At 49.4% G+C, this 26,453-nt stretch overlaps 1 protein-coding gene across 1 annotated transcript in view; it reads left to right on the forward strand.

Annotated features, from left to right (window-relative positions):
* Dnah2 (dynein axonemal heavy chain 2) overlaps positions 1-26,453 on the forward strand; it is a 114,906-nt gene that overhangs the window by 62,068 nt on the left and 26,385 nt on the right. The window contains exons 33-60 of the mRNA XM_087910446.1: positions 250-375; positions 648-758; positions 1,037-1,225; positions 1,585-1,688; positions 1,784-1,973; positions 2,408-2,588; positions 3,669-3,796; positions 4,133-4,285; positions 4,519-4,644; positions 11,043-11,261; positions 11,448-11,565; positions 11,892-12,028; positions 13,245-13,382; positions 13,472-13,630; positions 17,138-17,290; positions 17,482-17,573; positions 17,903-18,101; positions 18,355-18,579; positions 19,354-19,458; positions 20,683-20,871; positions 22,099-22,184; positions 22,302-22,432; positions 22,576-22,725; positions 23,162-23,329; positions 23,563-23,723; positions 23,935-24,074; positions 25,220-25,352; positions 25,445-25,584. Of these exons, the coding sequence (XP_087766572.1) occupies positions 250-375; positions 648-758; positions 1,037-1,225; positions 1,585-1,688; positions 1,784-1,973; positions 2,408-2,588; positions 3,669-3,796; positions 4,133-4,285; positions 4,519-4,644; positions 11,043-11,261; positions 11,448-11,565; positions 11,892-12,028; positions 13,245-13,382; positions 13,472-13,630; positions 17,138-17,290; positions 17,482-17,573; positions 17,903-18,101; positions 18,355-18,579; positions 19,354-19,458; positions 20,683-20,871; positions 22,099-22,184; positions 22,302-22,432; positions 22,576-22,725; positions 23,162-23,329; positions 23,563-23,723; positions 23,935-24,074; positions 25,220-25,352; positions 25,445-25,584 (4,151 nt within the window). The remainder of the gene's footprint in view (positions 1-249; positions 376-647; positions 759-1,036; positions 1,226-1,584; positions 1,689-1,783; positions 1,974-2,407; positions 2,589-3,668; positions 3,797-4,132; positions 4,286-4,518; positions 4,645-11,042; positions 11,262-11,447; positions 11,566-11,891; positions 12,029-13,244; positions 13,383-13,471; positions 13,631-17,137; positions 17,291-17,481; positions 17,574-17,902; positions 18,102-18,354; positions 18,580-19,353; positions 19,459-20,682; positions 20,872-22,098; positions 22,185-22,301; positions 22,433-22,575; positions 22,726-23,161; positions 23,330-23,562; positions 23,724-23,934; positions 24,075-25,219; positions 25,353-25,444; positions 25,585-26,453) is intronic.

The following is a 26,453-nucleotide window of genomic DNA, read 5'->3' on the forward strand; positions in this document are numbered from 1 at the left end:
TTGTCATTTCCTCACACATGCTTGTTCTTGACTTTTGTCACCCCTCCTTAAATTTAAGTGTCCATCTGATGCTCCAACCCTCCGCTTCCTGCCTCCATATTCTTTAGAGACCCACACCAGCTATGGCCTAACAACATTTTTCCTCATGGGTCCTCAGCCCTCTTCAGTCTTATTTCCCCTGTGACTTCTCTTTGGGAATCTCGGCCACTGGCTGCTAGCCTGAGCCCTTGTGTTATTCACTCTTTCTAGTCCTGGCTTGGTGATGTGGAACGGGCCATGAGGATGACCCTGCGGGATTTGCTTCGGAACTGCCGAGTAGCCCTCAAGAAGTTCCTCAACAAGAGGGACAAATGGGTGAAGGAGTGGGCTGGCCAGGTGAGCTGGGGCCACACAAATGGAGCTAACGGAGCAGTATGGTGGAAAGACAGACTCCAGAGCCTCACAAACAGGGGCTTCCTGTTCCTCCTTCTGGGCTTGGCTCTCATACCCTATATAATGGAATCAGGACTCCTGACCCTAGGCACATATGCCAACCTTCAGGGTAGACTAGACATAGTAACTGGGTTCTGAAAGAGGCTGAAACTCAAGAAGGCTCTGTGTGGGTGCCTAAAGGCAGGGCCTGACAATCAGCTTCTGTACCCCCTCAGGTGGTGATTGCCGCTAGTCAGATCCAGTGGACGGCTGACGTCACCAAGTGCCTGATGACAGCTAAGGAGCGGTCAGACAAGAAAATTCTCAAGGTCATGAAGAAGAAGCAGGTGGGGAGCCCACCTGGAGTTGGAATTGGTGTATGTGGGGTGACCAGAATCAGAACTGGAGAGAGCTGGTCCAAACAAGCCAGAACAAGGGGGCTCTGTGCCTAAGTGCCAGGAACTGCAAGGAGTTGCGTGGTGTGCAACAGAGTCCGGCTCTCCTGTGTAGATGCTGGATAGAGGGATTGTAGGGCTTTGGCGTGGGGCTGGAGGGGACATTAGGTTGGGACACGATATTGTTCAGCTTTGGCTACGTCGTTCTTGACTGTTGCCCCATTCCACAGGTGTCAATACTAAATAAGTACTCAGAAGCCATCAGGGGGACCTTAACCAAGATCATGAGGCTTAAGATTGTGGCTCTGGTGACGATAGAAATCCATGCTCGCGATGTGCTGGAGAAACTGTACAAGAGCGGCCTCATGGACGTCAATGCTTTTGACTGGCTCAGCCAGCTTCGCTTCTACTGGGAGAAGGTGTCAGATGGTCAACTTGCTCCTCTCTTATTCCCAAACTGGCCCAAAATGCTTTTCATTTGTGGACGTGTACTGTATTCTAACCCAACACTGTCTTCTCTCACAGCTCCTTTCTGGCAGCTTTTAACTTTGTCACCCCAGTTCAGGATGCTCCCTGTAGGTGCCACCCGACATGGCAGCTATTCCATGGTTTGGGGTGGGGAAAGACATGCAGTATGGAACCCATTTTCCATCTTGGCCCTAAACCATCCTCTAAAACACCTGCAGCTCTCCGACCCCTCTGGACCCTAATGGTCACCATTTCTATCTCTACTCTTTCCCTAAACCCATGTTTGTCTCATTCTGTCCTGTTTTCCCAGGATGTTGATGACTGTATAATCCGCCAGACCAACACACAGTTCCAGTATGGTTATGAGTACCTGGGGAACTCTGGCCGGCTGGTCATCACTCCCCTGACAGACAGGTCGGCTGTGGGGATGAACAGGTGTTTGGGGGAGGAGCTGCAGAGACGACAGAATCTTCCAGGAGTCTGACCTAAGTCATGTCTTAAATTCTCAGATGTTACATGACATTGACCACGGCACTGCATCTTCATCGAGGGGGGTCCCCCAAAGGCCCAGCAGGCACTGGAAAGACAGAAACGGTCAAAGACCTGGGTAAAGCCCTGGGTATATATGTCATCGTTGTCAACTGCTCCGAGGGCCTGGACTATAAGTCCATGGGCAGGATGTACTCAGGACTGGCCCAGGTCAGTACCCTCCTCCATGTCCTAAAGGTCCTTCACACATCTTTTAGTACTAAAAATCAACTGAAACCCAAATCTGTCTTGCAAGACAGCCTTGCCTCAGGTAATTCCTATAAGCGCAGTGAAGAAGTGAAACTCCTTCAGAGCCCTGAGTTTCACAGTGCATGTTTGCAAACTAAGGTCACGCGAGGGTCACATGGAGCTGTGCGGAATCTGCTCAGTGCTCTACTCAGGACGTTCGAGTTCCAACCTATAGGTGTTCTAGCCATACCCTGAGCTGTTGTCTCATGGAGGGCTCTGGCCAGAAGCTATGACCCTTCATTTCAGAGGCCACCTTTCCTACCAGATCAGTTTCAGGAAGAGTGTGTTAACCCATGCGCTAGTGCCTCAGGACACCTCTCTTGCTTTGGCAACTCTGCCTCTCCCTCCCTCCACAGACTGGAGCCTGGGGCTGCTTTGATGAATTTAACCGCATCAATATCGAGGTGCTGTCTGTGGTGGCCCAGCAGATCCTGTCCATCCTCTCCGCCTTGGCTGCCAACCTCACCCGCTTCCATTTTGAGGGCTTTGAAATAAACCTGGTGTGGTCTTGTGGGATCTTCATCACCATGAATCCTGGTAGGTGGCAGGAACTAAATGACATGAAGGTGGGGAGAAGGGGAGAATTGGGTGTCTGGGGTAAGTGTTGTGTCCTTTCCTTCTCCCTCTCTGTGCCAAAGTGCTTGGCTGTGAAATACTTGACTAAAGACTCCTGCGTTAGTCAGCTTTCCATTGCTCTGACAAAATCCCCAAGGAGACTTAGCTTAAAGCCAAAAGGTCAGTTTGGGGTCCACGGTCTCAGCCCATGGACTATCATTTCTGAGCCTCTGGTGAAGGTGAGGCAGGGTGTCATGAAGGAGCTGTGTGGTGGAACAGGACTGCTCATTTCATAGTGGCCAGGGAGGAGAGAGGGAGGGAGCGGGAGAGAGCAAGAAAGAGAGAGATTCATTGACTCATGGGTGCGCTCCAATATTTTACTTCTCTCATGTAGACCACACCTTTGAAAGTTTCCATTGATAGTCATAACTCTGTGAAGAGCAGTCCATTGATGAGGCCAGGACCCTGTGGCCTGTCTAATCTCCCCTGAGGGCTGCACCTCTGAACTGGCTTTGTTCAAACAAAGCCTCTAGGGACATTTCAGATCCAAATTACAGCCACAGTGGGAAGGAGAAGAGAAAGTACCTCCTCTCCAGTTCTCCCTGAAGGGCTGATAACCTGATAACCGCTGTGTGTCTGACAGAACCCTCATCTTCCCCGTGGGCTAGCTCCTTGCTCTGCTTTCTACCCCTTGGGAAAGTGAAAGACTCCCTAATGTGTAGGGGTTTTCATTTCATCGTGGCCCACGAGGGTCAGGAAGGGTCAGGAAAGCTCAGATCAGAGTCACAGCTGTGAGCTGTGCAGGGCCCGTGTGGGCTCTGTGTAGAACACAGCACCTCTGTGGTTGCAGTTGGAAACAGGGCAATGTGAAAAGTAAGGAGCATCTATGAGGAAAGAAGATGGGAGGAGAGGGAGCCAAGGCAGAGATGAGGAAAGAATTCCAACTTGGAGCTGGAGCCAGGGAGAATGTGAGGGATAGAGTAAAAGCTGGGTAGAGTGGGATGTTTGGAGACCAAGTGAGGACAGGGAAATGCGGTTTGAAACAAAGGATTTTGTCCCCAGGCTATGCTGGCCGCACAGAGCTTCCAGAAAACCTAAAGTCCATGTTCCGCCCAATCGCCATGGTGGTGCCCGATTCTACACTTATTGCCGAAATCATCCTCTTTGGGGAGGGCTTTGGCAACTGTAAGGTATTCTAATAATTTATTCCTTCCAATTATTTTATTTCCCTTGCATGATTATTCCCTGGACAGAGGAGCCCCAAAAGGACTCGCAATCCATTTATCCTAACAAGATCTTCGAATACTGTCAGTAGGCTGTGGAGTCAGAGGAGTCCAAAGGGGCAGGGGTCTCCCTTCCACGATGCCACTAACCAATCATAGTACAATCCACAGATCTCCTAGCACTGCCCAGAGCGCCTTCTAGATGCTTCAGGTCCCTGACCTAGATTCTTGTGGCTTAACTGTCCCCAAATGAAAAGGGGACTTGTAGGAGCTGAACTGTTGTCCTCTGTGCACGGTTCCCAGATCCTGGCCAAGAAGGTGTACACCCTGTACTCACTGGCCGTGCAGCAGCTCTCGCGACAGGATCACTACGACTTCGGCCTGCGTGCCCTCACCTCCCTCCTACGCTATGCTGGGAAGAAGCGCCGCCTGCAGCCGGATCTGTCTGATGAAGAGGTTGGCCCGGCTTGGGGCCCTTGGACCTGGTCTCCATCTTCACTAGTCTGAAGGTGTCTTCATGACGGTTTTAGACTCTTTCTTTTCCTCCTCCAGAAAGAGTTATCCCACCAGCACCCGCCCGCCCCACCTGACCCGTCCCCTCATGTTTGTCCCTGTGTGGTCCCTGTTGTGTTACCGAGGACCAGCTCTGGCCTAGCCGCTGTTGTTAGGTCTCGCCCTTCCCCACACAGGTTCTGCTGCTCTCCATGAGGGACATGAATATCGCCAAGCTGACCTCGGTGGATGTTCCGTTGTTCAATGCCATTGTGCAGGACCTTTTCCCCAACACTGAACTGCCAGTCATAGACTACGGCAAGGTATTTGCTTTTGTGCGTGTGTATGGGTGGGGGTGGGGTCAGAGGACAACTTACAGGAGTCAGGTCCCCCTTCCTCCAGGCGGGTTCTAGGGGTCAGCCTCGGATAATCAGGCTTGGCTGCAGGTGCCTTTCCTCACTGAGCCACCGGCCGTCCTGCTGGCACAGTATTTATTTATTCTTTTTTTGTTTTTTGTTTTTTTGAGACAGGTTTCTCTGTGTAACTTTGATGCCTGCCTGTCTTGGAAGTCACTCTATAGATCAGACTGGCCTCAAACTCACAGAGATCCGCAGAGATCTGCCTGCCTCTGCTTCCCGAGAGCTGGGATTAAAGGCATTTACCACCACCACCTGGTTTATTTTTTCTTTAATAAGTTCCCTGACCTCATGCGTAACTGTACATCTGGGAACAGGAAATGCGATGTCCTGAACTTCTGTCACCCACTAGGTGACACAATTGGCTCCTCCTCAAACCCATACATACAACTTCCTCTCTGACTCTGTCCTACAGGCTTCCCAACTCACTTTACTTGCTCTGTCTGTCTGTCTGTCTGTCTATCTATCTATCTATCTATCTATCTATCTATCTATCTATCTATCTAGAGCTGTAGCCCTGACTGACCTGGAACTCCCTATATAGACCAGGCTGGCCTCATATTCTCAGAGACTGGCCTGCCTCTGCCTTCCTGTGAGTCACCACTTCAGGCTCAAGTTACTTCTTCCTACGCAACAAATCCTTGACTGAAACCCCAGCTATCTTGGCGCTATCCATCAGCCCTCCCCCCCACTTCTCCTGTCCTCACCGTGGGAACCTTGAGGAGAGCCCCCCCACACCCCCTGTGTGGTAGGTGAGAGCAGAGGAAGGGAGGAGGTGCAGAAGCTGCAAGAGCTCTCCTCTCTGCACTCTCTTGGTCCACATGCACGGAGCGATCTCTTCACTGCAGCTGCTAAAATGTTAAAACAACAGCGGCATCGCTAAAACGGCAAGAATTCCAGGGGCTTGGCGCGGAGACTTTGAGAGGCAAGCAGGTTTCAGTACTGGTATTTTCCGTGAGAACTTTGTCAATCTAAGGCGCCAGAGACAGATAGGAAGGAAAGCAGCCCAAGTCTGGAGGTGGAACAGAAAGCCCCAAGCTATGGACGCCTAGCTCCATAGGGCCACACACCCTTAGTCAACAGGAACGTGGAGAGAAACATGCTGGAGAGAAACGTGCTCGTCGGAGCCCTGGTGATAGGAGTTTCTTCAGCTCAGCCTCACACTGTTTACGGTTGTCATTTTATCCTACTGTGTAATTTAAAATCCCAAGCTTAGCCTCCTGCGTTGTCTGTGGGTTGTCAGTGCCCCCAGGTGACTGGCAGAAGCAAAGGGAAATGACTTCTGGAGGAACGGAGCCTGGCTCAGGTCCAGAAGAGGAATAACAAAGCAAATGAGCAACAGAGCCCAGAGGGCAATGCAGGCCCAGTTCAGGGGTGGAAGCTGGAAAAGGAAGGGCCAGCAGAGCGGAAGCCACTCCTGTAATCTTCAGATAGGGAGCTGAGAGCAGAGCTGTGAGCACCGGAAAGCGTGAGGAGAATATGTAGAAACGTCCAGGCGTGCTCGAGCATGTCTGCCATCTCAGCACGGTCTGGAGCTGGTGGCAGGAAGACACCACACAGTTCTTAAAAAATGTAGAATTTCAGGGCTAGAGAGACGGCACTTGCTGTCCTTAGAGGACCCAGCTTCGGTTCCCAGCTCCCACGAGGCGGTGGACAACTCTTCCAGCGGATCCTATTACCACTGACAATGTCCTGCATGTATATGGTGTACTTAACTCATGCGGACACACCATACACGTCCAAACAATAAATACATCTTTATTATTATAAAATGAACCCTCAGTGGAGAGACAGGGGACTTCCAGCTAAGGAAAGTCAGTTGTATCGCGCGTGGCAACTGTGCTAAAGACTGACTTCTAAGGTGAGCGCATCTCACCCAGAGGGCAAAGGAAGATGGAGGGAGCTAGCCCACAGGAGGCTTTAGCCCGCCCTGAGAAGTCTGGAATGGGGCAGCAGGGCAGCAATTTCAGTTTGACATTTGTGATCTAGGCAAGGGTGGGCAGGGTAGCGCGATAGAGTAAGGACGACGCTTGAGGCAAACGTCTCAATAGTTAGATCTCAGCCAGATACGGAGGTACACACCTGTAGTCCCAGCATCAGAAGGTAGAAGCAGGAGGATCCCCACAAGTTTGCGATTAGTCTGGTCTACATTGGAAGTTTGAAGCCAGCCAGAGTTCTGTAACAAGACTCCGTCTCAGAGTGGGGGGCGGGGGGAAAGCAGTTGTAAGCAGTAGTATCTCTAAGATCTGACGTCTTAATGACCGGCTGACTCTGCCTCCCCTGCTGGGTAGAGGACTGGAAGATAAAAGAGCCTGTGTCAGGCCCGGGAGCAGCCAGTATGAGCAGGAATGAGACGCTTTGACTGAGGGGACATTTGCAGACTGGCTGCTCAGACCTCCTGCTTTCTGTCATCTCTCTCAGCATAAACAACAGGAGAGTGGAAGGATTCTCTCTGGGGAATTCTTCTGACTCAAGAGGAGTGGGAGGAGTGCGAGAAGGCCCCAGAGGGACCTGCAGGCTGCTCTGCTCACAGTCTAGGAGCCCCACACCCACAGCGGAGCTTCCACAAGAAAACGGGAGTAGAGGGAGAATCAGAAATGCAAGGCCATCCTTGGCTATATAAGGAATCTGAGGATAGCCTGGACTGTACAATAATTATTACACACACACACACACACACGCACGCACACACACGCACACACACGCACACACACGCACACACACACACACACGCAGAAAACCAAAGCTCACCAATGAAAGGTGTTAGTAGTGGGAGAGAGGAAGAAAGAGTGGGGACCCTGAGTCTCATTCCTCAGGCAAGGGATCTGTTTAAATGCAGGACAGCAGACAGGGTGGTGAGGGTTCTGAAAGAGAGTACCAGGCCTGAGAAGAGGAGCAAGGTGTCCACTTTTTTCGGGTCTCTGAGAAAAGGGTTGGTCTTGTGACCCAAGTAAGCAAGCTTAGTCAACATGTGAGCTACGATCCACTTTAGAAGTAAAGGAGTGGGCTTCTGCCATTCAGACCCATGGCAGGAGATTGGGGCTTAGTTAACGTGTGACTCAGAAAAAGTGATAATAGTCAGGCTGACTTCCCACTCCACCACACACACACACACACACACACACACAGCAAAATCGGTGGAGTGGGGCTGGGGGGATGGGTGTGTCATCTAGCTGGCAGCTCTATCTACTTAGGACTTGGTTACCTGGAGGGTCAGAGTTCTTCAACAAAAGGAATGAGCCAATTGGAGAAAAAAGATAGCCCAGGGAGGAAAGTATAGCAAACACAAAACGAACAAGCCATTACTGACTGTCTCAGCTGGGGAGCGATGGACTCACCTGTAGATAGCAGTACTTGAGGCTGAGAGAGGTGTCTATGGATTCGTATCAGCCTGGGCTACCAAGACCCTACCCAGACTGAAACAAATGAATGACTATCATGATTATCAGTAAGTGAAATTCTAATGAAATGCCATTAAGAAAAAGGACTACGGCAGAGACAACAGCAGACAAGGTGGGGGGTGGGAGATAGGATTCAAAGGAAAATCTAGACAAGATAATATCCAAGGTAGAAACTTCCGGGCGGTGGTGGCACACACCTTTAATCCCAGCACTCGGGAGGCAGAGACAGGCTCTGTGAGTTCTAGGCCAGCCTGGTCTACAGAATGAGTTCCAGAACAGGCTCCATAGCTACTGAGAAACCCAATCTTGAAAAAACAGAAACAACAAAAAAGAAAAAAGCAGGTGAGCAAAAGCCACAGTAATTGTTAGAGTCCTTGGGGAAAACCAGACAGCCTGGAAGAAAAGGCCACATCCTTATCCTAATACTTGGTAGTGTTTCCCGGACACGCACCTGAGACTGAGAAACAAAGACCAAGAAGCCAAGAGAAGATCTGCCAGCTAACCACTCACCAAGAGACAAAGCTAGGCAGCCATGACAGCATAGCTTTTAAGGCAAAAAGCTTTACTGGAAATAGAGGGTCACTTCATGATAATAAAATGTTTGATTCACCAGGAAGATAAAACAGATCTAATTTGGATGTACTTAATAATAGACTCAAAAGAGCTAAAGCTGAGTCAGCTGAATGATAAGGAGACACAGACAATCACAAGACAATCCACCTCTCAGGAAGCAGGTCAGGCTGACCGCAAATCGCTGTCCAGGCGATTTCAGCAGCACCACGGGCACCTTTGAATTGATTCGTATCTAAAGAGATTTCACTCCCGAATCAAAAAACAGCCATTTCTCTCGAGCACACACAGGACATATAGAAACCCTAGCCGTGTAATCCACTGAAGCTTTGAAGGATCTTACTCGGCTTAAGTGTTCCGATTACAGTGGTAACTGCTGGTTTCAGACAAAGTGAGCTTTGAAGTTTTATGTATCATCTTTACTATCTGGGTGTGTGCACCATGTACGTGATGGGCCTGCATGCCATAGCGCATGTGTGGACGCCAGAGGACAGCCTTGTAGACTGGGTTCTCTTCTTCCCCCTTTACATGAGTTCTGGGGATCAAAAACTCAGATCAGCAAATGCCTTTAGCCTCTACACCTGATCTTGCCATCCCTAAAGCAAACAAACCTTCAGAAAGAAGCAATATTAAAAAGTAGAGGAGAAGGCCTGGAGAGACAGTTCTAGGGCTTCTGATACTGTCACACAGATATACATGCAGGTAAAACACCAATGAACATAAAATAAAAATAAGTTTAAAAAAAAGTAGAAGAGAAGCCAGGCAGTGGTGGTGCACACCATTAATGCCAACGTTCAGGAGGCAGAGGCAGGCAGAGATCTCTGTGAGTTCAAGGTCAGTCTGGTCCTGAATTCCAGGACAGCCAGAGCTGTTACACGGAGAAACCTTGTCTTGAAAAACAGAATCAGAAACAAATGAAAAGTAAAGGAGAACATTGCATAATGATAAAATGACCAATGTGTATAAAAATATACCGAATGTATGCTCACACCTATAATCTCGGTACTTGGGAGACGGAGGCCAGAGGGTCACCGAGACTCTGAAGTCAGCTTGGGCTACATGATGAACTCTAGGCTAGCCTGGGCTAGAGAGTAAGACTGTCTGAAAAACAAAACAGAAAAAGCAACCAACAAGATTCCTGGACGTAGATTCTATGTTGCTTCTTTCTGGCGTGCTCAGTTACATGGATGTTAGCATTGGAAAATCTAGTTAAGGAGATAACTTCTGTGTCTCGCAACTTTCTATGGTTTAGAAGTACCTTATGTGATTCTTTTTAAAATTAATTTATTGTTATGCATGGGGATGTTTTGTTTGCATGTGTATACCTGTGTATCCGTGCATGCCGGTCACAAAGACTGGAAGAAAATGTAGAATCCCCAGAACTGGAGTTACAGATGGTTGTGAGCTGCTGTGTGGGTGCTGGGAACTAAATCCAGGTCCTCTGGAAGAGCAGTCAGTGCTCTTAACTGCTGAGCCATCTCTCTAGCCCAGGACAGTGAGGTCTTCCAGCATGGTAAAATTACTTTGTTCCCAACTATATCTCTAGTACTTAGCACAGTGTCATAGAGGTTCAATAAATATTCGTTGAAGAATGCTAAAAACTGTATAGAGCTCCACTAGACATTGTACATACGAGGATACCGATGAATTCCTGAGGAAAAAAACTACTCAAAATTACAAAGCTGAAAGCTAAGAAACCAGGCTGATGACTTTAGAGCCCGATGTCTTTTGCTCTCCTGTGAGTGTGTGTATGTGTGTAGTGTGTGCACATGGGTATACACACACAGTGGTCATAAAAGGACACAGGCTGATCTGATCTTTACCTTATTCCTTGGAGACAGGGTCTCCCACTGACCCTAGTGCATGACTGGTCACTAGCAAGGCCCAGTGATCAAGCCCCAAAGTCTCCATTCTGCCATAGCACTGAAGCTGCAGGTTCATGTACAGCTGTGCGCAGACTTCTGTGTGGGTGCTGTGGGTCTAGATTCGGGGCCCCATGGTTGAGTAACAGATGTTGTACCCATCAAGCTGCCTCCCTAGCTCTAATGAAGCCAGCCTACCTGCCTGCCTTTTTTCCTTTCTTCCCTCCCTCCCTCCCTCTCTCTCACTTTCCCTTCCTTCCCCACTCCCTCCTGCCTTCCTTCATTCCTTGGTAGTGAGGATCAAACCCAGGGCCTTGCATATTCCAGACAAGCACCCTACCACTCAGTATCTCACCTCTGCCACCAGCCAGTGCTCAGTGAATTAACGATGGGGTTTGAGTGCAAAGACCCCAGGCACTGAAGGGTGTTTGCAAGTCCTTTGGACGACTCAGTTTTCTTCTTCCTTTCTCAGCTGCGGGACACCATTGAGCAGGAGATCCGAGAAATGGGCCTGCAGATCACACAGTTTACCCTCACCAAGGTTTTGCAGTTGTATGAAACCAAGAACTCCCGCCACTCCACCATGATTGTGGGTGGCACTGGCAGTAGCAAGACCACCTCCTGGAAAATCCTGCAGGCCTCGCTGACGTCCCTGTGCCGTGCTGGAGATCCCAACTTCAACGTTGTTAGAGTACGCAGTGGGGGCACTGACATGGCTGGCAGGTGCTGGGAGGGGCCGGCTGGACCCAAGGAGACCCAGGAGAGGGGAGCCGGTGGGGATTAGCAGGAGCTAAGAGATAGGATTGGCATAAGGGGCAGGGGCAGTGGGAGTTTGGGCTGCCAGAACCTCAGAAATCCCTTCTGGTGTCATTTTCAGGAGTTCCCTTTGAACCCGAAGGCACTGTCCTTAGGGGAACTGTATGGAGAATATGACCTCAGCACCAATGAATGGACAGATGGCATCTTGTCCAGTGTCATGCGGGCCGCATGTGCAGGTACCCAGGGGGTCCGGTGGGCAAGTGGAGATGTCAGCAGCTCCCAAGAGAGTGGGGGCCCTGGGGACAGGAAGGCACCAGCAAAGATGGAAGATGCCTAGGAAATGCCTTGCAACATGGAAGGACAAGGGGGCAGAGGGGGGAGGGGGGAGGAGAGGGGGAGGACAGGGAGAGAGAGGGGGAAGAGGGGGGAGAGAGAGTGGGAGGGAAGAGGAGAGGGACAGGGGGAGTGGAGGGACAGGGGGAGGGGAGGGAGAGGGAAGAGGGGAGAGGGAGAGGGGGGAGAGGGAAGTCTCTTGGTTCCCTTATCCACTGCCTGCGTTAAGATGAGAAGCCAGATGAGAAATGGATCCTTTTCGATGGCCCTGTGGACACACTGTGGATCGAGAGCATGAACTCTGTCATGGACGACAATAAAGTGCTGACCCTCATCAATGGAGAGCGCATCTCAATGCCGGAGCAGGTGCTGCGGAATCCCAGAGCCCTGTAGGAGGCTGGGATGGGCGGGGAGCTGAGAGGAAGATGGGGATTCAGGGCTTTTCTAGGCTGCAGGTGGGCTCCAGGGGGAGGAGAGCTTCCCTGGGCCTCTGCCTCTGGGTTCCCCAGCACAGCAGACAGGGGGAGCATTGCTACCATGGAACAGTTGTACAGGAAGAGCTTTGTGTCCTGAAATCACTGGATAGACTCAGGCTGTCCTCGGCTTCATTTCCACTGGCCTGGGAGGTGTGGCCTTCATATTCTACACCAAGGTTATGTTCTCCTGGGACACCCCACCTTTCCCCTTTAATTTCTCCTCGCTCCACCCCCCCCCTCTCCCCTTCTCTTTCTTTCATTTTAGATGGCATCTCACATAACCTAGGCTAGCCTTGAATTTGCTAGGTAGCTAAGGCTAACCTTGACTCCGGAGTCTCCTACCTCTGTCTCTACCTCCCAAACGCCATGTTATAGGCATCTGCCACCCACTCTTCTTCCATGCAAGCCAGAGAGTGATTTTTTTTCTGATAATTTTGAATAAGCTCTAATTTCTTGTAGAAAGTGTCTGAATCACTGTTCTATTGCTGTGACGAGACACCAGGAACCAGGCAACTGGTATAAGAAAACCATTTAACCGGGGACTCGTTTACAGTCTCAGAGGTTCAATCCACCTTCATCACGGTGGAGCATGGTGGCATGCAGGCGGACGCCGGAGCTGGAGCTGAGAGCGCTACAGTTTGCTCCAAAGGCAGAGGGGCAGAGGGACGGAGTCTGGGGTGGGCTTCTAAAAACCTCAAAGCCCTCTCCTCCCAGTGGTACACTTCCTTCAGTGAGGCCATGCCTACTTCAACAAGGCCATCCTTCCTAACATAGTGCCACTCTCTGGTGACTAAACACTCAAATACATGAACATGTGGGGTCCATTCTTCATTCAAACTACCACAGAAAGCAGCTTTTTATAAACCTCAGGACGTGTGGGGATGGTGGTGGTGCACACCTTTAATCCCTGCACTCGAAGGCAGAGGCCGAGGATCTATGTGAGTTCAAGATCAGCCTGGTCTACAAGAGCTAGTTCCAGGACAGGCTCCAAAGCCACAGAGAACTACCCGCCTCTCTCTATATATATATATGCTGAATTCTAGGGTGTTTTTATACTCTGGATGTGCTGCAGATGATGAGGTTCTGACCAAAGTCTGTATCTTTAGGTATCTCTCTTGTTTGAAGTAGAGAACCTGGCTGTGGCCTCTCCAGCCACGGTGTCTCGCTGTGGGATGGTCTACACTGACTATGTTGACCTGGGCTGGAAGCCGTATGTTCAGTCATGGCTGGACAAGCGGCCAAAGGTAAAAAGGGAATTGAGGAGAAGTGACTAGGGTGGCCCAGAGTAAACATCAGTGGACAAAGCAGAACGTCTCTTCCTGCTCACATCCAGACGGAAGTAGAGCCCCTTCAGCGCATGTTTGAAAAGTTCATCAACAAGATTCTGAACTTCAAAAAGGATAACTGCAATGAGCTCGTGCCGGTCCCCGAGTACAGCGGCATCATCTCCCTCTGTAAGCTCTACTCTGTCCTGGCCACACCAGAGAACGGGGTAAGGAGAGGAGCCCGTCCAGGCAGGGCAGGAGCCGGGGTGGGGGGGCGGGGGGGTGAGGTGTGTGTGTCTACTCCTCCTGGACACCTTCCATTTGAACAAGGATTTGAAAGGGGAATTTAAAGGAGAGGCTTCAGCCTGACCGTGGGGGTGGGGAGCGGTGTGTGTGTGTGTGTGTGTGTGTGTGTGTGTGTGTGTGTGTATGGGAGAGGCTTCAGCCTGACCATGGGGGTGGGGAGGGGTGTGTGTGTGTGTATGGATGGGAGAGGCTTCAGCCTGACCGTGGGGGTGGGGTGGGGAGGGGGTGTGTGTGTGAATGTGAATGAATGAATAGCTACACATGCTTGAACATTTACTAAGCTGAAAGTCCAGACTAGGAATTGGGAATTAAATGTCACAAGGGCTAGTAGAAAACTCAGCGGCAGAGGCCTGCCTCATATTCACAGGACAGAAGGAAAAGAAAGGAAGAAACGATACGTGGCCAGCTCAAGAGGGGCTCTTCCTATAGTTCCTACTCATATTCCACTCCTTGGCTTTTTTTTTTTTTTTTTTTTTTTTGTACTTTGAAAACACAGCTAATATTCCTTGGTATACCATTTCTGATGAGAAGTTCTAGAAAATTTCAGATGAATTGATAGTTAAGAAAAATTTTGTTCCATTTAGAATTGGGGAGGAAAGGCTAAAAAAAAATTGTTGTTGCTGTTGAGATGAAATTGTTGCTTTATAAAATACTTTGCATTATTTTTAACAATGTTACCAGGTAACAAAACTATGATTATATAATGAGCAGCTGTGAGTTACTCGTCATGGCCAGGAATAGTGGCATACACCTGGAACCACAGACTTATGAAGCCCACGTAGGAAGATCAGGAAGATCATGGATTCTAGGCCAGCCTGGTTTGTAAACTGAGTTCAAGGACAGCTTGCACTACACAGTGAGACCCTGCCTCAAAACAAAAGAACAAAAAGAAAAAGAAAAAGAAAAAAAAACGAGCCAGTTGTACTGGGATGTGCCATTAATCTCAGGACTCAGAAGTCAGAAGCAGGAGGAGCTCTGTGAGGTCAAGGCTAACCTGGTCTACATTGTGAATTCCAGTATAGCCAGGGCTATGTAGAGAGACCCTGTCTCAAAAAAGAAAGAAAGAAGGAAAAAGAAGGAAAGAAAGAAAAGAAAAAAGAGAAAGAAAGGTGTGGCTGGCAGTACCATGGTAATACTTATCCACCGCCTGAGTAGCATGCTCCACTAAGTCCTATCGCGTGTCTCTTCCAACCCGTCTACAAAAGTTTTTATCCCTGCCTTCTCGTCACACATGGTTGTGGTGGACAGGGCCCCGCTGACGGCTGCGGGCTCCTGGGTGAGGGCTAAGTGACCGCAGAGTCCCTGCCTCATCTAACAGGCCAGAGATCCTCTCTCTATTTTGATGGTTGAGGATTGTTACAAGGCCAAGTCTGTCATTCCACACTGGACAGAATCCTATAATCCTGTCTCTACTGTGTTCTCTGTGCAGTCCTGGCGAGCCACAGACTAATGACAAGCCTCCGACCTCTGCCTCTCAGAGGTAGATTATAAGCATGTGCAGATTTATCTGTAGTCCCAAGCATCACTGCCAAGAGCTCCTCAGTTCTGGCCGCGGCTGCGCCTCTGTGATATGTCAGAGATGGCGGGAAGATGCTGAGTTGGTGGGCTGTTTCCCACACACGGAGTCAGGCAGCCCTCTGGGCTCCAGGCCGACTTCCAGAACAACAGCATCTGTCATGGACCCCTCAGGCAGGGAAGGGAGACCATGGGCTCTGAGTAGGATGTGTTCACTAGTGAGCTGGAATGATTTAAACTTAATTTAAACTTAAACTATGTCATGCTGGCAGCTTGGATCCTTCTGACAAAGGTGCACGCCACCATGCATGACTAAGCTTAGTATTATTGCTGTATTTGGTGTGTACATATTTATGAGTATGTGTGTATGTGTGCGCATGTGCACATGGAGACAGAAGGCAACATCAGGTGTCTTCATCTTCCTTTGTCACTCTTCCTCTTACTTTGTTTTCTGAGGCAAGATTTCTCACTGAACCTGGAACTTCCTGATTTGGCTAGACTGGCCAGCCTGCAAGCCCCAGGGATCCTCCTGACTCTGCCTCCCCGGTGTGTTGATTATGGGTGTGAGCAGTTGCACCTGGCTATTTTTTGTTTGTTTGTTTGGTTTTGGTTTTTTGACACAGAGTTTCTCTGTGTAACAGCCCTGGCTGTCCTGGAACTTGATTTGTAGATCAGGTTGGTCTCGAACTTACAGAGAACAGAGATCCACCTGCTTCTGCCTCCCGAGTGCTGAGATTAAAGGCATGCACTACCACTGCCCGAATCCAAAGCTAAAATTTAATTTTGTAAGTAATCATTGAGTTTAGTTTCTTTTTAAAAATTAGATGTTTCTTTCCCCTTTTAAAGACAGGATCTGGCTATATAGCCTTGAACTTTTGATCCTTGCGCCTTCTCTGTGCTGGGATTGCAGACCTGAGCCATCATAGCAGGCTTTTCAAGCCATGTTCGTTCATCTCTCCCTTCCTAATTTGTTTTCTTTTCCCCTTACAGAAGTAACTACTGAAGTACGTTTGTATCATTTTAGGTGCATTAAAGGTGCTCAAAGCCAGTGGTACAAAGCCTCCTGGGTCTACACAGGGAATTGCAGGCCAGCCTGGACTGTACAGGAAGACCTTGTCCCAAAAACAAAGAAAACAAGACAAGACAAAACAAAACAAAACCAAAAAACAAACACCTAATCAAACAAACAAAAACTCTTGTTGACATAAGGCCCCACAAATACCCATAGATGTTGTTCTGCTCAGGAAATAGACTATGGTGTGGTGTGATAATGCATACCCTAAATCTCAGCTTTTAGGAGTCAGACACAGATGAGCCCCATAAATGTGAGACCAGCCTGTTCTACATAGCTGTCCCAGGACAGCCGGGGCTCAGAAACAAAACAAACGAACAAAAAAACCAAGAAATGAATGTTGATACATGCAACATGCTTGTCAAAGCGAAAGCATGACGTTGAGTTGAGTACCGCGATGTGCAGGTGCACATCCATGTTAATCCCTGTGTTTTACTTCTCCTTCCTCTACGGGTAGATGTTTAGGTCATTTCCAATTACAAACAGGTCACCACATGTCTGTCTCCTTGAACACCCAGTTTAACATGAGTGCTCCTCCAGGGCAGGCCTAGGGTGGCCAGATGACAGTTGTGTTCTTAAGACTTAGCCTAGAGGCAGCTCTGAGCCAAGGCAGTGCTGTAAGGAGTCCCAGATTTTATCTCAAATTCGTGAGTAAGTTGTAGACGAACAAGACATCTGGAAAGCAGTCACGCGTTCCCACACAGAACCAGGAGAGAAGGTTTCTGCTAGACTAGGTCTTTAAATCTCCTATAGGCGCGGCTTCTGTATCTTGAGGAATGAAGTTTGTTTCAAGGCAAGTTCAGCGCGCTGGGCTCCTGAACCTTTTCTCTTCTCTGCCCAGTTGAACCCAGCCGACACTGATAACTATGCCTTTATGGTGGAGATGACGTTTGTGTTCAGCATGATCTGGTCTGTGTGTGCCTCTGTGGATGAGGATGGTCGCAAGAAGATTGACAGTTACCTTCGGGAAATCGAGGGCTCTTTTCCCAATAAGGTCAGGGTTCTTAAAGCTAGCTGCCCCGTATGTCCTACGTTTCCGGGACTTGCAAGGCATCGCTGGTCTTCAGACTCTGCCTGGCCTCCCACTTTGCTGCCACTCTCTTCCTCCCCGTCAGTCCACAAGCCCTCTCTCTGCCTGGTCAGAGCTGACGGAGTCCGGAAGCATGACTCATCTTCTTTCCTTAGGATACAGTATATGAATACTTCGTGAACCCCAAGATGCGGACTTGGACATCATTTGAGGAGAAGCTCCCAAAGAGTTGGCGTTATCCTCCAAAGTGAGAGCAGAGCCTGGGGTTTGCGTAGGGCTTGGTCCTGCAATCGGTGGCAGATATGTCAAAGGTGATGGGGTCAGAAGCCAGGGTGAACAGCGAAAGGAGAAAGCCAACTCCAGGGAAGAGACGACTGGGTTTAGGAAGTAAGGTCTAGGGGACTCGGAACAGGGCCTTCAAGGAGAATGCCACACCTCCAGGACCTAGAGGGCAGGACGGGTGAGTAGACCATGGTGGCACCAGAAGAAAATAAATGCTAAGAGGAAGGAGGAAGTGAAAGCTAAATGGGGGCAGCCAAATGGTCCTTAAGACAGACACCGTTCCTTCTTCCCTAGCGCACCTTTCTATAAGATCATGGTACCTACTGTCGATACCGTCCGATACAACTATCTAGTCAGCACCTTGGTGGCCAACCAGAATCCGGTCTTGCTGGTGGGTCCTGTAGGAACTGGAAAGACCTCCATAGCCCAGAGTGTTCTGCAGTCCTTGCCCTCCAGCCAGTGGTCAGTGCTCATTGTCAACATGTCTGCACAGGTATGTCAGGGGGCTTGGACTGCCAGCTCCTTGCCATCGGCTCTCTCCTGGAACGCAGGTGCTCAGCTGACAGGCCTTCATGGTCCCTTGTTACTCTGGGGACCCTCCCATCTGCTCTGTGCCCTCCCACCAGACTACATCATGATCCCTTGTTTCTCTGGGGACCCCCATATCTGCTGTGCCCTCCCACCAGACTACATCATGGTCCCTGGTTTCTCTGAGGACCCTCACATCTGCTCTGCCCTCCCACCAGACTACATCGAACAACGTGCAGAGCATCATCGAGAGCAGAGTGGAGAAGCGAACCAAGGGTGTGTATGTGCCATTCGGGGGCAAAAGCATGATCACCTTTATGGATGACCTAAACATGCCTGCTAAGGACATGTTTGGGTCCCAGCCACCCCTGGAGCTGATACGCCTCTGGATTGACTATGGCTTCTGGTATGATCGCCTGAAGCAGAGCATCAAGCACATTCGTGTAAGCACCTGAGACTATTCTCTCCTGTGCTAGGCGAACCCAGTCCCAGCTCCCCTGGGCCCTAGGGTTCTTCCCTATGCAGGACTGCACTGTCCCTCCAGGGGGCCCATACATCTGGCTCCTGAGTTGCTGATCCCCATTGTAACTCTCCTCACTGAGTCTGTCCTCCACTTGGTGGCCTGAGAGGCTCATTCTTCATGTCACCTGGCCTCCAGGCCTCCTCTCCTCACCCACATGTCAGCAAAGTCCTCAGAGCCAGGTCTTAACCCCATGTTCACAGACTCTTCTCCTTTTCCCAGGCTTGCCGTAACCCCCACCCACAGCCCAGACATCTCCCTTCTGTCGTCGCTCTCCTCTTGCGGGATTAGGACTCTCTTACTGGACTTTCTCTCTTCTTTCTTTTTCTTTTCTTCTTTTCCTCTCTTTTCTTAAAGACAGGGTCTTTCTATGTTGTATTTCTGGCTGTCCTGGAACTCACTCTGTAGACCAGGCTGGTCTCTTGAACTCACAGAGATTCTCCTGGCTCTGCCTCCTGAGTTCAGGGATTTGAGACACAGCGTCCCACTGTGCCCAGCCAGCATAATGTTTTAATACATGCAATATTAATTGTGTAAATTAATGTAAATGTGATATAGATGTGTAATGATCTAGCATCTCGGACGTGGACTATTTCTATTAGAAACATTCAGGGTCCTAGCTGTCATGAAACATCACCACTGTTCCTGTCTCTCTTCATCCTACTGTGTCTCCGCCATCTTTGTCTCTGCTCTCTAGGACATGTTCCTGATGGCCGCCATGGGCCCTCCAGGGGGTGGACGGACTGTCATCTCCCCGAGGCTGCAGAGCAGATTCAACATTATCAACATGACCTTCCCCACTGTGAGGCCATGGGGGGTGGGATGGGGAGTGGGGATGGGGTCTGTGCCTGGCAAAACCATCCCAGGCCCATGGAGTGAGGGAGCAGATCAAGCCAGGCCACTGAGCCTTGAGCAGAGTTGCTTTCAGGGAGCTGTGGACAAGCAGAGGTGGGGCCCTCTGTGGAAGCCTTGGCATCTGAGCCAGGACAGCTGCAGGGTTTTCAAGTGTGGCCTGCTGGCTCTGGAATATGGAGCTTGTGGTCTTCATGGACAGAGAACGCCTGGGGTGGAAGCAAACTCAGGAAGGTGGATCTTAAAAAGCCAACAGCCAAAGCGGTGCTAGGGTTAGGGAGAGGCGAGTGCAAGCTTAAGGGGACTGAAAGCCAAAGTCACATAAAACGCAGCAGGAGAAATATTCTTTTCTTCGTTTTTGAGACAAGGTCGCACTAAATGTAGGCCGAGGTGGCTTTAAAACTCAACCCTTTCTACCTCAGCCTCCCAAATGCCACATTTATAAGCGTGTATCGCTATACCTGGCTCTTAATTAAATATTTTCTTCAAATTAATATTAAGTCAAATTTGGGTGGTGGTGGCGCACACCTTTAATCCCAGCACTAGGGAGGCAGAGGCAGGTGGATCTCTGTGAGTTCGAGACCAGCCTGGTCTACAGAGCAAGTTCCAGGACTGGTTCCATAGCTACAGAGAAACCCTATCTCAAAAAAAAAAAACAAACAAACAAACAAATAAATAAATAAATAAAATTAAATCAAGTAGGTAAAGGCACCTGCCACCAAGTCTTACAGCCTGAGCCCTATCCCTGGGGCCTATGCGGTGGGAGGAGAGAAGAACCATCTCACACAGATTGGCCTATAATCTCCACACGTGTGCTGTAGCAGGCATGCACATACCCACATACAGATATGTAAAATTAACTTTAAAAATAAAAGTAATGTAAAAAGTTCTCCATGAACAAGATACCAAAATTCCACATGTAAAATCCGTACAGTGCGCTACTGAGCCACAGTGAAGCCCAGGATGAAAGAAGAGCCAATGGTACCGACCCGTCTCTATTTAGAATGTTTGTTTATTATGGATATTTTTCATAAAAATGATTTCTCAGTGGTGTTTTTGTTTGTTTGATTAATGCTTCTTCAGTTCTGCCATGAGAGAGCCCTATGTTTGCCTCACCCTGGCCCTGGCTGCGGGCCCAGGAGCCCTGGAAAGTGAGTCTGAGGTCTCTTTCCAGGAATCGCAGATCATCCGCATATTTGGCACCATGATCAACCAGAAGCTTCAGGACTTTGAGGAGGAGGTAAAGCCCATCGGGAACGTGGTGACAGAGGCCACTTTGGATGTGTACAACACGGTGGTGCAGCGCTTCCTGCCCACTCCCGCTAAGATCCATTACCTCTTCAACCTCCGGGACATCTCCAAGGTCAGCATTGCTCTGACCTCTGCACTTTGACCTTGTGCAGCCTCCTCAGCCCCTGCTGCTACTGCTTCCTCTTCCTTGGTTTGTTTGTTTTTGTTTGTTTGTTTGATTTTTGAGACAGGGTTTCTCTGTGTAGCCCTGGCTGTCCTGGAACTCTGCTCTGTAGACCAGGCTGGCCTCGAACTCACAGAGATCTGTCTGCCTCTGCCTCCTGAGTGCTGAGATTAAAGGCGTGTGCCACCACCATCCTTTTCTTAAAATAAGCCTTCGCACTCCATAGTAGAGCCTCAGTAGTTAAGAACACTGACTGTTCTTGCAGAGGACTTAGGTTCCGTTCCCAGCACCCACATGGTGACTCATAACTGTCTATAACTCCAGTTCTTCCGGCCTCTGCGGGCACGGCATGCATGCGGTACACAGACATACATGTAGACACAGACTCATACAATGTACATAAAATAAAAATAAATCTTTTTTTTTCTTTTAAGAAGAATGCCATAGCTAGGAGCTGGGGAGATGGATGGGGTCAGCCATTAGGAATGCTTTCTGTTCTGTTTGGTTTTGTTTTTTGTTTGGTTATTTTTGAGATAGAGTTTCACTGTATAGCCCTGGCTGTCTTGGAACTCACTATGTAGACCAGGATGGCCTCAAACTCACAGAGATCCACTTGCCTTTGCCTCTGAATACTGGGATTAAAGGTGTGTGCCACCATGTCCAGTGTACTTTCCGTTCTTGCAGAGGCCCGAGTTTGTCCCCGGCACCCATACTGAGTGGCTCATAACCACCAGTAACTCCAGCTCTGGGGAGCTCAGTGCCTTTTTTTTCTGGCCACTGTGGGCTCCTGCACATATGTGACACACACACAAATATACATACATACACATATATTTTTTAAGATTTATTATTATACATACCATGTTCTATCTGCCTGTATGACTACACACCAGAAGAGGGCACCAGATCTCATTACAGGTGGTTGTGAGCCACCATGTGGGTGCTGGGAATTTAACTCAGAACCTCTGGAAGAGCAGCCAGTGCTCTTAACTTCTGAGCCATCTCTTCAGCCCCACATAATTGATTTTTAATCTTTAAAAACTAAAAATAGAATTCCACAGCAAAGCATGCACCAATCACTTCTGAGATGGCGCACAGCCATGCTTTCTGCTCTCCTCCAGACCGACAAAGGATCTCTCTCTGCCTTTTACCCCAGTCACTGTTCCAACTTTCCAGGTTTTCCAGGGCATGCTTAGAGCGAACAAGGACTTCCATGATACCAAGTCCAGCATCACCAGACTCTGGATCCATGAGTGTTTCAGGTGATGTGTCCTTGTGCCCTGGTCAGATGCACTTCCCCGGCTGCCGGCCAATCCCTGCCTTCCCCAGGGCTGTTCTCCTCTTTAGCCCTAAGTCCCTCCCCAACTGTTTCTCCACAGAGTCTTCTCAGACAGACTGGTTGATGCAACGGACATGGAAGCCTTCGTGGGCATCTTAAGTGACAAACTCGGCACCTTCTTTGACCTCACATTTCATAATCTCTGCCCCAACAAACGTTCTCCTATCTTTGGTGAGTCAGGAGCTAGGACTGCTTTGGGTCTTAGGAGGTTGGGGTTAGAAGGCCAGGGCATGGATTGCCAATGCTAATGGCCTTAAGGGACCTCTGGGAGGACCAGGTGTTGGGGACTCTGATGCCTTTCTCCCATGGCCTAGGGGACTTCATGAAGGAGCCCAAGGTCTATGAAGACCTGGTAGATCTGACGGTCTTGAAGGCAGCCATGGAAACGGCCCTAAATGAGTACAATCTTTCCCCCTCTGTTGTGCCAATGCAGCTGGTGCTCTTCCGAGAGGCCATTGAACACAGTAAGTGCTGGCTACTCCGGGCCCTTCGCTCCTCCCACCCACGGCTTCCCTGCAAAGGGCTCTCCCAAGTCAAGCTCTAGAGTCCTTTTCATTTCTGGTCCAACATATTCTTGTCCCAGTGAAGTCTGTTTGCTTACTCATTTTTGTTTTTGAGACAGGGTCTTTCAGCGTGGCCCTAGCTGGTTTGAAAATAAGTATCTAGAGTAAGCTGGTCTTCAGCTTGTGACCCTCCTGTCTACGCTACCACACCTATCACAAGGGTGTTTAGTGGGCCAGGTGAAGGCTAAAACTGAGTCACCACCAGAGCCTGGGGCCCCAACCTCTTCTTCTTACTTGACTCCTCTGCTTCAGCCTCAGAGGTTTTGGTCCCCAACCTAGGACATGGAAGTTGGTTGGGATTGCTCACCCCGTGCATTGCCCCTATCCCACTCCCCAGTCACGCGGATTGTGCGGGTAATTGGACAGCCTCGAGGCAACATGCTCTTGGTGGGGATTGGGGGCAGTGGACGGCAGAGTCTGGCCCGCTTGGCCTCTTCCATCTGCGAGTACAACACGTTCCAGATCGAGGTCACCAAACACTATCGCAAACAGGAGTTCCGAGAAGGTATGCCTGGGTTCCTGACCTGGAATAGGGTGGAGGTTTGAGAATGGAGGATGACCTGCTTGAGTGACCGCCATGCAAGGTGGTGAGATGCCCCTGGCCACTGCATGCCCGGCATAGGACGGTGGCGTGGCTCCTGTGGGTCCTTATGGGCTAAGGGAGGGTCCTGAAGCGTGGAAGACGAGGATGGTGCGTGTAAAGGAAGTCTTTGCCTTGTCTTTTTCTTGCTTGTCCAGATATCAAGCGCCTGTATCGCCAGGCGGGGGTGGAGCTCAAGACCACGTCCTTCCTTTTTGTGGACACCCAAATAGCTGATGAATCCTTCCTAGAAGACATCAACAACATCCTTAGCTCAGGAGAAGTCCCCAATCTCTACAAATCTGACGAATTTGAAGAGGTACAGTTCCTTCAGTACTAGGTTGGCTCTTTGGCTTTTCTAACAATCATCAGAACCACAGACTCCATGTCTGTTTCTGTACCATCCCCAGCCGTCAGGTCAGGCCCTGTGAGACTGAAGGGTCACCTCTCACCATTCATTCCCCCCAGGCCACAGTCTGCCAGCCTAACCTCTGTGGTGAGTGCTCTGACTCACTGTGGCTTTTGTCCAGATCCAGAGCCAGATCATAGACCAGGCCCGGGCAGAGCAGATATCAGAATCCTCCGACAGCCTCTTCGCCTACCTCATTGAGCGCGTGCGGAACAACCTGCACATCGTGCTGTGCCTAAGCCCAGTGGGAGACCCCTTCAGGTGACGCTGCCTGTTAGGGTGTCCCATGTGACTCCCTCCACAGGTCCGTAGTGTTAGGTACCCATATTGTTCTGGAACAGCCCACTAGAGCCCATTTTCCCAGACTCAAAATCCTTACCCAGCAGAGAGTGACTCCCTACCCCCAGCTTCCAGAAACTTCCTTTCTACTTTTCATCTCTGAATTTGGTGGCTTTTGACGACACGTGGAATGGTGACTTACTTACTTCACTTCTATTATGTCCTCAAGCTTCATCCATATTGTACTGTAGGACAAGATTGTCTTCTTTTTTGTTAGAGGATAAATAGAATTGCATAGTATGTGTACATAACAATTTTTATCCATTCTTGGTATAAGTAGATATTTCAGGACAATCAGATCTAGGAGGAGGAGGTTGGGCAAGACAGTGCACACCTATAATCTCAGAACTCTGGTGGCTAAAGCAAGAAGATTGCTGCAAATTTGAAGCCAGCCTGGGCTACATAGCAAGAACCAGTGGAGCCAGGGCTGTATGTGAGACCCTGTCTTTAAGAAAGGGGGGGGGCTTGGAGAGATGGCTCAGTGGTTAAGAGCACTGACTGCTCTTCCAGAGGACCTGGGTTCAATTCCCTGCACCCACAGGGCAGCACACAACTGTCTGTAACTCCAAGATCTGACACCTTCACACAGACATACATGCTGGCAAAACGCCAATGCATATAAAATAAAAATAAATAAAAAATTCAAAAATAAAACCAAAATAAACTTATGAAGAGGACAAGACAAACTGGGTTACTGTTTTGCTTATGTTTTTAATTTTATGACATATGGTGTATTTATCACAGGGGTGGCATGCTAAGCATTCTTCTTGGGTTACCTCACCAAATTCCCAACAATCTTGGTATATACTGTTAATCCCCTTCTAAGGCTGAGGAAAGTGATGTCTGAGTATGTTAGATACTTGCTCAAGATCAACATCTGCAAAATGTGGATCTGGGCCTTTCTGATCGGAGGCCATTTCTAAATGTTGTGCGGGACTGTGTGTGCGGAGATAAATCCACACGAGGAGGAGGAGGATGGGGCCCCCAGGATCTGCAAAGCAGTTGGGCATGTATTAGGAAGCTAAGGGCGTCAGTGCGGAGATTTAATGCCCTCGCCTTCTCTCTAGGAACTGGATTCGTCAGTACCCAGCCCTGGTGAACTGCACGACCATCAACTGGTTCTCAGAGTGGCCCCGGGAGGCCTTGTTAGAGGTGGCTGAGAAATACCTGATAGGCGTGGACTTGGGGACACAGGAGAATGTGAGCCCTTCCCCCCAAAGTTGGCCACACCCACACCTCCCCTCCATCCCCTGATCCACACCCTGACTTCCACTCTATACTGTTCACTTCAGATCCACAGGAAAGTGGCCCAGATCTTTGTCACCATGCACTGGTCTGTGGCTCAGTATTCCCAGAAGATGCTGTTGGAACTGCGGAGACACAACTATGTCACACCCACAAACTACCTGGAGCTCGTGTCTGGGTATAAAAAGTACGGAAACCGGGAGATAAGGAGGGCAGGGGGCTGTCTTTCAAAAGTGTTGATTGGTGAAAATACCCAGAATGTGGCCAAGGAGAGAGGCTGGAGGATGTGGGCACTAAGGTGGGATGGCAGAGTCACAGAGGGTCTTAATTGTTCCCTGGAAGTTAATGAGAGGAGGGGCTTCTGTGGGGAGGGCCTTTGCTAGACCTCCAGTCACGGCCCAAAGCTCTAGTGCCTCCTCATACCCTGTCTGTCCTTATTTACTGGGACGGTTCTCTATATTTTCCAGAGTTTACCATAATGTTTGTAATCTTTCCCTCTCTCCCTCTAGGGTCCCTTAGGCTGGCCATTTGTATGAAATATCTAGGCATAGTGACACATGCCTATAAGCCCCCACTAGGAAGCCTGATGTAGGAGGATTATGAATTCAAGGACAGTCTGGCTATGTACAAGGATCTTGTCTCAAAAATACACAAGGCTGGGAGTGGTGGCGCCTGCTTTAGCTCTCAGGAGGCAGAGGCAGGTGAATCTCTATGAGTTTGAGGCTAGTCTGGTCTACACAGTAAGATCTAAGACAACCAGGGCTACATAGTGAGACCCTGTTTGAAAAAAAATAAATCAAATTAAAAATACACAAGCAAATAGGGCCAGAGATACAGATCCATATGTGTGTGCCCTAGCACACGAATATAACCAAAATGAAAAATACAAGCAGCGCAGACCAACCAGAAAAAGTGAAGTGTTTTCTGCCCTCGCATCTAACCCAGTACTTCGCTTTGAACACAGTGACTGAGCGTCTTACAATTCAGCTTGATCCTACACTGTCTACTTGGAGTTAGAATCAGATTGCACAGGCTGAGGCCTCGGGCCCCACTTCA

This window comes from Myodes glareolus, chromosome 9 (genome assembly GCF_982192425.1).
Source record: "Myodes glareolus chromosome 9, mMyoGla1.1, whole genome shotgun sequence".
Lineage (NCBI taxonomy): Eukaryota > Metazoa > Chordata > Mammalia > Rodentia > Cricetidae > Myodes > Myodes glareolus.